Raw genomic sequence first — 12563 nt, 5'->3', positions numbered from 1 at the left:
TATAGAAATAAGAGTAAGAAATATCCAAATTTTTTTAATTATAGTTATTAGTTTTTATATTAAGTCTTTTTAATTAATGTAGGTATTATCTTGCTATTGTATAACCAGTTTTTCTAACGGAGCTGCTAAGTACAAAAACAGACCTTAGACAAATATTTCTCAAATTGTGGTTAATAAACCTGTGTCAGTACTATCTCACTTATTTATTAAAAAGTTACAAATTCCTAGGGCCTACCTCTCACCTACTGAATCAGAATTTTAACAAGTCATTTAGGTGATCCTCAAGTGCATTAAAATTTGAGAACCACTGCCTTAGATTAAGAGTACAACAACTTGAAGAAAAAAAGTCTCCAATATATGAACAGACAACAGTTCAAATACTTGCTTGTCTAATAATATTAGAACATAGATACAGATAAGAAAAGGGGGAATAAAAGAGACTATTCTCCTGGCAAAAGACATGAGGGGAAAACAATGAAAGAAAGAAATGCAGGAATGTTTAATTGTATATGAGATGAAAGAGGTGTTATAGATAGTTTCATGGTTCTAAATGTGTGACCAAAGCCCAATTGATTTCTATGGTATTCTCTATTTTCACCAGTTATAAAGAGTTTATGGCTTAATTTTTTTCTAAGACATTAAACAGCTTTCTCTGAGGATCATGATATGAATATTAAGCACCTCAAAGGAACAAAAAAGATTCTGCAAGTTTAAAAAATTCCTTTGCAATAAATGTTACATTTAAGAAACAAGAAATAATAATTATTATGAGACTAAGCTAAAAATTATCAGGGCAAATTATTGATTTCTGTGAGAATGTTTTGAGGGATTAAACTAAGTACTTGTTGCCATCTCCACCAGCAATATTTTTGCTCCTTTAAAATCATTAAAACTAACATTTGAGATATATACTTCAAAAGTCTGACAGAGAGTATTCTTTTCAGATTTCCTTATGCCATAGAAAATCAAAATATTATCACTTACTAATATTAACCATTTCTCATACAAACAGTAAACATATGGCTTTCATATTTTTGCTATAATATTTTATAGTTTACTAAATTATAAATTACAAATGTACAGATACTAAAATAATTTGGATAGCAAATGGGCACATTTTAACTTTACTCATTACTTGATCAAAATTATACCTTTTAATAGACTGCCTTAAACTGGGTATTTGATAATAGCTCTAATTTTTATTTATATTATAGGACTTGCATTGAAGTTTTTAATAGATATCCAGTTCACATAATCAAAACAGATTTTATTAGGTACATCACTTTATAACATTCTTAATTTCTTATCTGTGCTTTTTAAATAAGACGTTAAAATATAGCTGTTGATCCCCCAAAATATAACAAACATATTTCACAGTTCTGGTCCTGACATAGACCCTGTTTAACCCCAATTTCATTAATAAAAATATTAGTATAATTTAAACTGTTTTAATATAATTATCATTCCAGCTTTAGCATGTAATCATTTTAAATTTTTCTAAGCAGGACCTAAGCAGCATAGGTAAATATTTTCTATTGTATAACATTAACTAGAGTAATTTTTAAAATTTAAACAAAATAAGTATTACTCAGAAGCAACAAATTAAAAAAAAAAAACATGCAGCAAAGCAAGGAAAGCATAATACTACTTTAAAAAAGCTATATTGACATTACTTTACCATATAAGGGTTTCCTAATGAAAAGAGGCAAACAACTTGTACCCAAGTATTACAGTAACATTAATAAAATTGCAATGACAAAATATTAACAAAACAAACACAACTTATTTTATTTGGATTGTAATTCTGTTCTTTCAAAGTAAAATACTTTCCAAAAACTGAACCTTATATATAATATGCATAAAATTCATATTTTAAATAAGGTACAAATTTATTTGCCAGTCTCCTCAAGGATTTATTACTTGGAAAATGCAAGAGAGTATAGATATTAAGTGACATAATGAGTGATTTAAAGAGACAGTAACCTTAGTATAATAAAGGAAAATATCAATAATATAAAATTAGCTATTTCTGTAAATGTTACATATATGAGTAGAATCTACATTAAATCTACTTTAAATGCCATTTTGACATCTATAAGGTTTAGCATTTAGTTTTTCATATAAAATCACTAACAAAGATTGTCTCTTTAAATTTTTATTCAGTATTCTAATCTCCATGCAGAATTTTACAAGCTGGCTAATAAAATGATTTGAAAGTCAATAATATGGTTTGGAGCAACATACCAAAAAAAGTTTTCCTACTAACGCATTTTCCAAAAACATACAAATAAGGGTTAAAACACAACTTTAGTTTCTATCAGGCAGACAAGGCCTTTACCTGAACCCTAGGAACAAAAGGCGTTGTTCTTCTACTAAGGCTTTGGCTCTGGTAAGCAAAATTAAAGAAAAAAGCAATAAAACAAAACCAAAAAGGACAACACGCTGGAACTAAAAGACCAAAAGTAAAAACAAACACATACAACTATCCCTTAAATACAATTATTCCATGACAATATTTATCAAAATTAAGTACTTCATGTAATGAATAAATTTTGTCCAAAGCCAAAATACATTACAAAGCATACAAAATATTAGAATTTGTATAATCCAATTTTTCAAATGTAGTTCACATAACAGGAATAAAGACTAGATATAAAATAACCTATTTGGGCTCATATATTTTTAAGAATGATTATAAGCATAACCCAAGAATCAATAAATTTCAGATTTTATCCTTAAACATATTACATACAAAATAGGATACTGCAAAAAGAAATTAGTTGAAAATGTGTTACTGAGTTATTAGTGAAAAGCCACCTGTGAAAGTAATTGTGTGACTTCTCCAAAGTATATCTAACCAAAGTCAAAAAACTATTACTCAAATTAGCTTTAGAATTTCTTAAAAGGATAAACACATTAAAATTAAAGTGTGTGGAAACGTATTGAATTAGTTGATCGTACTTGATGAATCCATATCAGATTCTAGTACTGAAACACCATCATTGGACATTCATTATGTACCACTCAATATAATATGTTTATTGCTAATCACACCTATTAATGACAATATCTTATTTCTTTCTTATACAGTTTGTTATATTTTTCTTAGCCTTTATTGACAGCCTCATGGTATTTCCAATAACTTTATGAGATAGTGGCTTCTACCCCCAATTTGTAGATAAGGAAACACAGAAAAATGCTAAAAACACTTGCCCATATTCAAACAAAAAGTAAGATAGAGTAAAGGCAGAAAATAGAGCCCAGTTCTAATTAAATCTCTAAATCAGGTTCTCAGAATCAAATCAAATTTCCTTTATCTTAGTGACTTTTGTTTTCATTTTGAAACAGTTTCCAAAAGACACCACAATAATCAGAATGTTGCCTTTATTAGGCATTCCAACATTCCAACAGTTAAAACAGAACATAATCCGGGTTTGGGAATGGATTTCAAGGCATTTAATTCTGCTTCTATCACCAAGATTCCATCCCATTCCTCAGATTTCTAATGGATGTCTCTCTTGTCTACTTCAAAATCATAAACAGTTAAAGGCTTCTCTCTTTCCCCTGCTAACTGGAAACAGATAATGTGTACTGAGGACTTTTGGCCAATTCAGTTGGCATTGAACAGACATGGTTTATTTAAGACATAAATCTAAAACCCAGAGGAAAGCAGACTTAAAAGCAGGCTGTCATTCAATCATAAGTCATCCTTCTCTCTCAATCTCTCTCTCTCTCTCTTTCTAAACCAAGGCAGTTTCAAATCTAAGCTGTCTTCCTTTTTGTGTGCATATATTCCCAAAGGAAGAAATATTCAGATATGGAGTATGTTACTGATGTCTATCTGCATTACCACAGGCTGTTATAATACTTTAGCAAATGACAGAGGGGATACATTTAATTCATAGAAAAACTCAGCATGCTGAAGAAGGGGACTAAACAAGGTACTTTAGAAATACATTTTATGTCCCCTGTCCTCCTACCTGTTTTGTTTTAGACCAAAAATATTAACATTACAGAATACTTTTACAAGTAAATATTATGTCATAAAAGAAAAGAGTCACATAAAAAGAAATAATACTTTCAATTAAATTAATCCTTTAAAACATTTTTCTATGTTCTAAAATGAACTCATACATACATCTCATAGACTTCTGAAATCAACCTTCTGAAACCTATGGCAATTTACACCTAATCTTCACCCATGAGTTTATATTTTAAATATGATTCTAAAAATATATTTTTGTGTTGATATTTTTAAAATTAAGGTAAAATTCACAAAACATGCAACTGACTTTTCCTTTTTTTTTTTTGAGACGGAGTCTCACTCTTGTTGCCCAGGCTGGAGAGCAATGGCGCAATCTCTGCTCACTGCAACCTCCACCTTTCGTGTTCAAGTGATTCTCCTGCCTCAGCCTCCTGAGTAGCTGGGATTACAGGCATGTGCCACCACGCCTGGCTAATTTTGTATTTTTAGTAGAGATGGGGTTTTTCCAAGTTGGTCAGGCTGGTCTTGAACTCCCGACCTCAGGTGATCTGCCTGCCTCAGCCTCCCAAAGTGCTGGAATTACAGGCACGAGCCACCATGCCCAGCCACAACTGACTATTTTAAAGTGTACAATTCAGTGACAATTACTGTGTTTAGAATTCTGTGGATTTACCACCTCCTTCTACTTTCAAAACATTTTCATCACCCCAGAACACTCTATACTTTACTTTACGTAATCACTCCCTATTTTTCCATCTCACTGTCCACTGGTAACCACTGCTTTCTGTCTCTATGGATATTTCAGATAGGGATGGCAAACTACTATGTGCCTCACTGTAATTTGTAATCGCTATTAATTCATTTATATTATAAGCATGAGAGATATGATTCAGGCTTCATACAAATGAAGAATTTGAATTTGTACACCACAATGTATCTTGTATTTTAATGTCGCTTTCTACAATTAATTGCAGTACGGGTTTTAGAACGTTCCTTTCATGCAATACTTTCAGAATAACAAAGTTATGACAATGAAGTGTAAAAGATAAAAAAAAAGTCTTTCATTTATAGAAATTTTTTAAAAGGCTATGGAGTTTCTAAGGAGATAGAAAGGACACATACCTCTTCTTAAATTATGTGCTTCTTTTAAATGGACATATAAAACAAATATTTATAATATTTACTTAAAATGGAGTCAAAAACATTGTTTAAAAGTAACCTGGAAAAATACTGCAACCATAAATCAACCACAGATCATGAAGTGAGTGAAATAAAATATGATTATCAATAAAATCAATTGTATAATATGTTCCCACAGAAAAATAATTCTGTCTTTTCTCACTTTGAAAATAATTGAAGCTATATTTTCTTTTAACACCCTATTATAAAACTAGCCAAAGATTATAAACAAATTAAAAATATTAAGAACTATAAAAGAAATCCACTGAAGGAAAAAACTGCTCAATTCTGGAAGAACACATTTTTAAAATGAAGTCATAATGAGGGAGTGCTGTCAGTGAAAATGCTAACATACAGCCTACATGGCATAAACCTGAGTTCATGCTGATTTTTCTCACCAAAAACATATATGGCATTTTCACTGTTATGCCCCAGAATAATAAGCAGTGGGACAATTCAAGCATGGAGAGAAAATAAATTGCATACATTTAAAAAATAATCATCAGCTTGAGCATGAAAATGTAAACAACAAATTTACATTACATGTATATTTTATAATCACCTCCTTTGAGAATGCTATTATATGTATATATTTTCTATTTGAGACATGAACTGGCAGAATATTAGGAAGGTCAGCTCACATAGTATAAACATTATCATTGTTCTCAGGCATTAGCAATATCATAATTTTGTAAGTGAGGTATGGGCCCATGTAAAAATTCACCAAAAGCAAAAATGTCCAAAGGTAGAATAGAAGGAAAAAGGAATTGTAATGTTGGTTTATAACTTCCTAGTTTTCCTTAGTGTTGATATATGTATATATATTTTTCCAACCTCTACATCATTAGAGCAAACCAAAATTTTCTCCAGGCTGATAGAGACAGGATTAAATATAAAGGGAACAATTATATACAAGATAGTATCTTACTTATGTTTTCCTGGCTGCAAAATATAAGAATAAAATTCATAAGTTACATAAAGGTAAAAACCATTCCATCATGTTCATTTGTACTCCCACTAACTAGCACTATACTAGATGTGGGGGTCAGAACTTAACACATATTTCTTAAGTAGATGATTGGAGTTAATAAGGCAAAATCATTTCCGAAGGAAAAATTTGAACATAGATTTCAAGAATCCTAAAATTTTCCTTTGCCCTTTATATTGTAATTTTATTTCTAGAAAGTTATCCTGACAAAAGGATTTTGTCCTAACAAAAATATTCAAGATTTATATTCAAGAATTTCCATGGTATCATTATTCGTAATAAGTTAGAAACAAGCAAGATACCCTATAATAATGATTTAAGTTACAATGAAGTATTAAAATAGGTATTAAAACAATTTTAAGAGGAATTTTTAAAGACAGGAAAACATCCACAATGTTACTAAATGAAAAATCAGGATTCAAAATAGTATATATTTATTTTAGTTTTGTTTAAAAATTTATATGTATGTGAATGGTTATATTTCAGTGTCTGGATTATAGGTGATTTTTATATTTTATTAATTTTTTGTACTTTCCAGATTTCCCATAATAAATATGTAGTATATTTATAACCAATATTTTTTATATATGTAGGTGGGGCATGTGTATATGTGTGGACAATTTCAAAACATATGCAGCTAAAAGTTTTACTACTAATATCATAGTGGAACATAACCCTTCCAAGTCATAAGAAAAGGAGAAAACAATACACATTTTAAATTACAACATCACTTATAAATCTAAAGACTATAACTTTACATGGTTATACAAAAATTCAGAAGTGAAACTTTTAAAGTTTATATTTCTCCCAAATATTTAACAGTTTTACCTATTACCATATGATTTTTTAACCATGAAGAAAAATAGTTGAATTTGAAATTTGTCTAAATCCCTGAACTGCGCTTCTCCACCTCCCCTCCTAGTTTAATCCGTAATAAGACCTTGGGATTCAAATGAGATAATAAAGTGATACTTATTTATTACAGAAATCTAACTTCCACTCCTTCTTTACCAACTCAAGCAAACTATATGTATACATAGACACAAACATAGACACACACACACACACACACACACGCACACACACACACACACACACAGAGATTTATTTATGGACTGGCATCATCCAGTCCCAAAAACATTATTTAAGAATGAACTATTGAAATGGATCCATAATAAGAAATAACATTTATTAGCATTTTATAGGATGGTAGAATAAAATATACATTTGTAAATATAAATAACAACATATGTGCTGTCAATATATGTAAGAGAATAAGTAGACATATGCTACTTATTGCGTAGGCTCAAAAAAAGACCACTGGTCTCAAATGAAAAAGTTCACTCTGTTTATCAAATAGAAAGGAAAAGAAAATAATAAAGAGAAAAAAGTATTTTAGTGGAACATTTGCAATCTCCTAATAGCATCTGATATTCTTTTTTACATAACTTTTCTGTTATTGTCACCTTTATGGTCAAAATAGTTCTAAAAAAAGACATGTCTAATGACTTTTTAAGCAACTTCAAATAAATTTTTTTCTTTTTTGCATATACTTCAGTACTATAACTCCTTTTAATTAATAAAAATACTTCACAAAGATCAAACAGTACCCTTTCCCCTCAAAAAGAAAAAAAAGGAAAACTTTCATAGCTAATTAAAAAGGCTATCATTTTTGGTCTTAAAATATCAGCCTCAAATAGCTTAGTTTTTAACTGTAACATTTTTTAAATCCAAAATTCAATGTCTAAATTTTGACAACCTAAATACCTTTTTAATACTCATGAAATTTCAAGTTTAATAATCACCAACAATACTCGTAATATTAACCTGCATTTTTCTAATATATAACAATAAATTTAACTATGTTGATATTTTAAAATGGTTAAGTAAGGAAATGACAACAGAACAAATGAATAAAAAGTAAAGACATTTGTAAAGCTCCTCTGATATCAACACAATATAAAATGCATAAACGAACATTTAACTTTTATGTTAAAATATTCAAATCAGAGATCACTTAATGTCAAAAGCTATCTGAAGTATTCAGCAATCTATTATATATTTCCCTATTTATTTCATTTTGTCTATTGACAAAAACAACAAGTACCATCATATTTCATAGCAAGATTCAACTCCAATGAATACTATGAATTTATACCAAATATCTTTAAAGTTGAAAATCATTGAAGAATACGTAAATATTTACTTAAATATTTGGTAAAGATACCAAATATCTTTAAAGTTGAAAAGCATTGAAGAATACATAAATATTTACATAAATATTAAATTCCAGAAAATCTAACTCTACAAAATGAAGCAGTATGATAAATAATCAAAATTGGATTTCAAGAATTAAAATTTTAAGAATGAGAAAGTTGGAGGTTAAAAGCACAATTATGTTCTAGTAATAACTTGGTTTGTAAAAAACTAGCATCATATTTTAAAAACACTATTTGATATTCCAAAAAGAAAAGTAAATGTAATGACTACATACTGAAAGTTGTCCTGATAGGAACTGTGGAACATCCCGCAACATTCCAGGACTCATAGGAGAGGTAACAGAAATAGAAGGACGATCCATTTTTTGAGACTCAAAGGAGCTAGAACCTGAAACGATAATTATACATAACAAATAATAACAATGGCACTTCACGAGTACTTAGTAAATTTTGCCATATATCTTTTAAATTATTTTTTGATGTCCATAAAATGTCATTATATAGACCATTTTCTTAGTCACAACATTCCAAATATTCTTAAAGGGTTTTTTTGGAAGCAAAAGTGCATTACAGGGATTCTCTTAAGACCAACAGTGAACCATTTTTTGTGCCAATTATAGTAGAGACAGACCTCAGACCTCTACCTCAGGACTTAGTTACTGTCTGTTAGGTGTACTATATTCATATCTTACAATAACATAGTAAGAAAATTTTAAAAATAGAAATAAGAACTAATCAAAACATAAATTAATAAAGGAACTGAAGACAGACTACATGTGCAAATGCTAAAAAGTAAGTCCAAAATTATTTATTTTTTAAAACAATGTCTGGAAGAATGTAACAAATTAAACTGGCATAAAGAAGTGAGGGGCATGAAAAAAGGAAATAAAATATTAAATATTTCCTGTCACTATTTTGATTCTTGGGGTCAAGAATATTCCCTGTATGTGTGTTGTGTTCCTCAGACAAAACATTGCTGACATTCATTGGGATTCAGAACACTGGGGAAGACCTGTGTTTAAGGGAATGGATGTATGAGAACTTAATTTGGAACACAGTGAACCTGAAACATCTCTGAGACATCCAAAGGGAGATGTAAAGCAGCTAAGTGGAAGTACAAATGGGAATAAATGTCAAAGTAGAGACTAGTGTTGGAAATTAACCTGTAGAGTTGTATGTCTAATTGGAAATAAAGGTGGATAAAACTCACCTCTAGAGAGAGTACAGAGTAAAATGAAGGGTAAATTGCAAGCCTTGGGATTTGAAGTAATGGTGATACCTTTTATATTACTAGCAAGTAGAAAGAATGAAGCCTTTCTAGTAAGAAATAAGCTGGGGTTTTTTGTTTTGTTTTGTTTTTACAATAAAGGTTGTTAAGCTTCAGGTAGCAGGAAGACAGAACAGAATGTATGTACTCTTTGACCATCCAGGCAGGTAGGGACAATGATAGCTCCTTTTGATAATGTAAACTTAGAAGTCAAATAGCTGGCAATTACAACTATAGGAAGAAAAGAATTTATTAAGGGACCAGAAAGGTTAAGGACAGGGGCTTGGAAAAACATCAGTGTTTAAACAATAAAATACTGGATCTAATTTGAGAAAGGACCCCTGTCTCCTCAGAAACAATTCTGGAATTACAGCCTAGAGACTTTTTAAATAGCTAAAATAAGATAAATGTTTCCATGTTGCTCACACAGTATCTGAGAGATATAATAAAGGTAAATACAAATTTTAACCTACCCCATAGGATTGTTGTAAAGATTAAATGTGATAGTATAGGTACAGCATCAAGCACAGTTGCAAGTACTAAATAAAATGGGAGCAATAAGGATAATGATGATAATATCATTTTATAATACTTATAATTTGATTATTTATTTATGTTACAGTCTTATGTGATCATGATATTATTTTGGATAGTCATTTAGCACTTAGTCAAAGATACTAAATCAACCATATTTTGAAATATAGAGCTATGGCATTCAAAGGACTACTCTGATGAAGACTTCAAAGAAACTTGTAATTGCAAATATGAAAGTATAAAAACATCTTATTTTAATAGTATATTCCCAATTATTGTGGTGTACAGAGAATCTGACCATCCTTATTGCTATCACCATGGTTTAAGTCACCACTGTCTTGCCACCAGATTAACCTTCACACTAGTTCTCTTTGCTTTTACCTTGACTCTATTTAAGCTATTTGCAACCCAGTAGTTATTTTTAAAACTAAATATCTCCTAAAAACCATCCTAGACAGCTCCCAATTTTCCTGAAAATAAAAACCAAAGTCCTTACAGTGGCTTATATAACATATGCAATTTGCCCATTATTCCTCTATCCTCATTCATACCATTCTTTCCCTTGCTCACTCCATTCAGCTACACTGCCCTACCTGAATTTCCTTAAATGCAACTTAGGCTTTCTTGCCTTAAAGCCATTATATCCGCCTATCCTGTACCTGGAAAGATTTCCTCCCTTGGCAGCCACTCCAAATTTTCCCTCCAATCCTTCCTTCTCAGTATGGTCTATCCTGATCAACATATTTCAAACTGAAACCCTTTTCTTCCTCTCTCCTAGTATCCCTTACTGTACCCTCAATCAATCAAGAAACTTAGTTCATTGGAAAAATTAATTTAACATTTGAAATAGCACTTAAAATAATTTTTAAGATTATAGATAAATTTGATACTGAACTTATGTATTTATTGTTCCATTACTGGTCTGATGTTAAATCAGAACTATTATCCCACTTTCCAAAAATATAAATTAGAATAAACGTAATTATTCACTAGTTTATTCCAAGCATTTCCCCCCACTTAATGGGGATGAGGTTACAAACAGTAAATTTTAAAACTGGGGGAAGTTTTGGGGATGAATTTTTGGGAGTAGTGGGTAAGTTCATGATTTTTTATTGGGATGATGGTTTCACAGATATATATGTATGTTGAAACTTACCTAATTGTGTTCTTTAAGTATCTGCAGTTTATTGTAGTATACCTTAATAATGCTATCTAAAAATCTGTAATAAGACAATCTGGTTAAAAAAAACTTAAAATATTCTACATTTTTGTACTTTTTCCCACAGTGACATGAAATACTACTAAATTTTCCATCTTTATATGCTTACATACTTGATAACGAGGTTACCATATTTCTTACTTGACATTACTAGATAAATAATTCATCTGACCTCTGATGAATGCAATTATAAATAACATTTTCTTCTAGAATAAATAAAACTTACTGGACTCCAGTTGTGCATATGTGCTATCAGGTATTCTAGGTATATCTCTGAAATGATAAAAAAAAGAAAGCAAGAAACTGTTTCAACAATTAATGCAACTCATATTTTTTAGCATTATCAAACTATTAATAGGACAGTGTAAAATGAAGAAAACTGTGTATAATGGTGGCAGTATATAAATATGAAACAAGCCTTAGTACTTATTACTAATAAATTATTCTGGGCTAGCCCCAACTATTGAAAAGGAATTAAAATTCATATGCATTCATAGAATATTTATAAAAAACAGACTTTATTTTCTATGTGCTTCACTATACAATTATCCATTAGAAAAAATTTGTATTCAACAAGATAAGTTTTAAAGATATATTTTCATTCTATTCTGCTCTTTGCTTTTACCTGCTGTTCTAAATAAGTAAGATTAAAGTGCAAATAAAATATCACCAAAATAAAAATTAAAATATTTGGATTGTCATTGATACTTTTATTTTATTTATTTTTATTTTTTCAAGACTGAGTCTTGCTCTGTCACCCAGGCTGGAGTGCAGGGGCACGATCTCACCTCACTGCAACCTCCACTTTCTGGATTCAAGCGATTGTCGTGACTCAGCCTCCCAAGAAGCTAGGACTACAGGCACTTGTCACCACATCCGGCTAATTTTTATATTTTTAGTAGACACAGGGTTTAGCCATGTTGGCCAGAATGGTCTCGAACTCCTGACCTCAAGTGATCTGCCCTCCTCGCCCTCCCAAAGTGCTGAGATTACAGGCGTGATCCACCAGAAACTTTTAAAATGTAGTACTATCATTGAGAAAGAGGCAAACATGTTTCTACAGGGAATCTCAACATTACCTTGGAACTGTGTTTACACCAAAAATAAGTGTATATTTTTATTTGAGATTTGACACAAGGGGTAAATATTAATGGTTACAGTCATTCAGTAAA

General features: G+C 30.3%; 1 protein-coding gene across 50 annotated transcripts in view; it reads right to left on the bottom strand.

Annotated features, from left to right (window-relative positions):
• The window catches only part of RIMS2 (regulating synaptic membrane exocytosis 2), a 698117-nt gene that overhangs the window by 320856 nt on the left and 364698 nt on the right, over positions 1 to 12563 (bottom strand). For 28 of the 50 annotated variants that reach the window (XM_064384488.1, XM_064384526.1, XM_064384505.1 and 25 more), the window contains 2 exons: positions 11618 to 11664; positions 8647 to 8759 (listed from right to left, as the gene is read on the bottom strand). In XM_064384488.1, the coding sequence (XP_064240558.1) occupies positions 8647 to 8759; positions 11618 to 11664 (160 nt within the window). Of the gene's footprint in view, positions 1 to 2338; positions 2387 to 8646; positions 8760 to 11617; positions 11665 to 12563 lie in introns of all 50 variants that reach the window. The other 22 variants (XM_064384477.1, XM_064384479.1, XM_064384480.1 and 19 more) reach the window with 1 other exon arrangement.

Source organism: Aotus nancymaae, unplaced genomic scaffold (genome assembly GCF_030222135.1).
Source record: "Aotus nancymaae isolate 86718 unplaced genomic scaffold, 86718_ANA_hifiasm-v0.15.2.pri h1tg000036l, whole genome shotgun sequence".
Classification (NCBI taxonomy): Eukaryota; Metazoa; Chordata; class Mammalia; order Primates; family Aotidae; genus Aotus; species Aotus nancymaae.
Note: the sequence above shows the minus strand (reverse complement) of the source record. Positions and strands in the feature narration are given on the sequence as shown.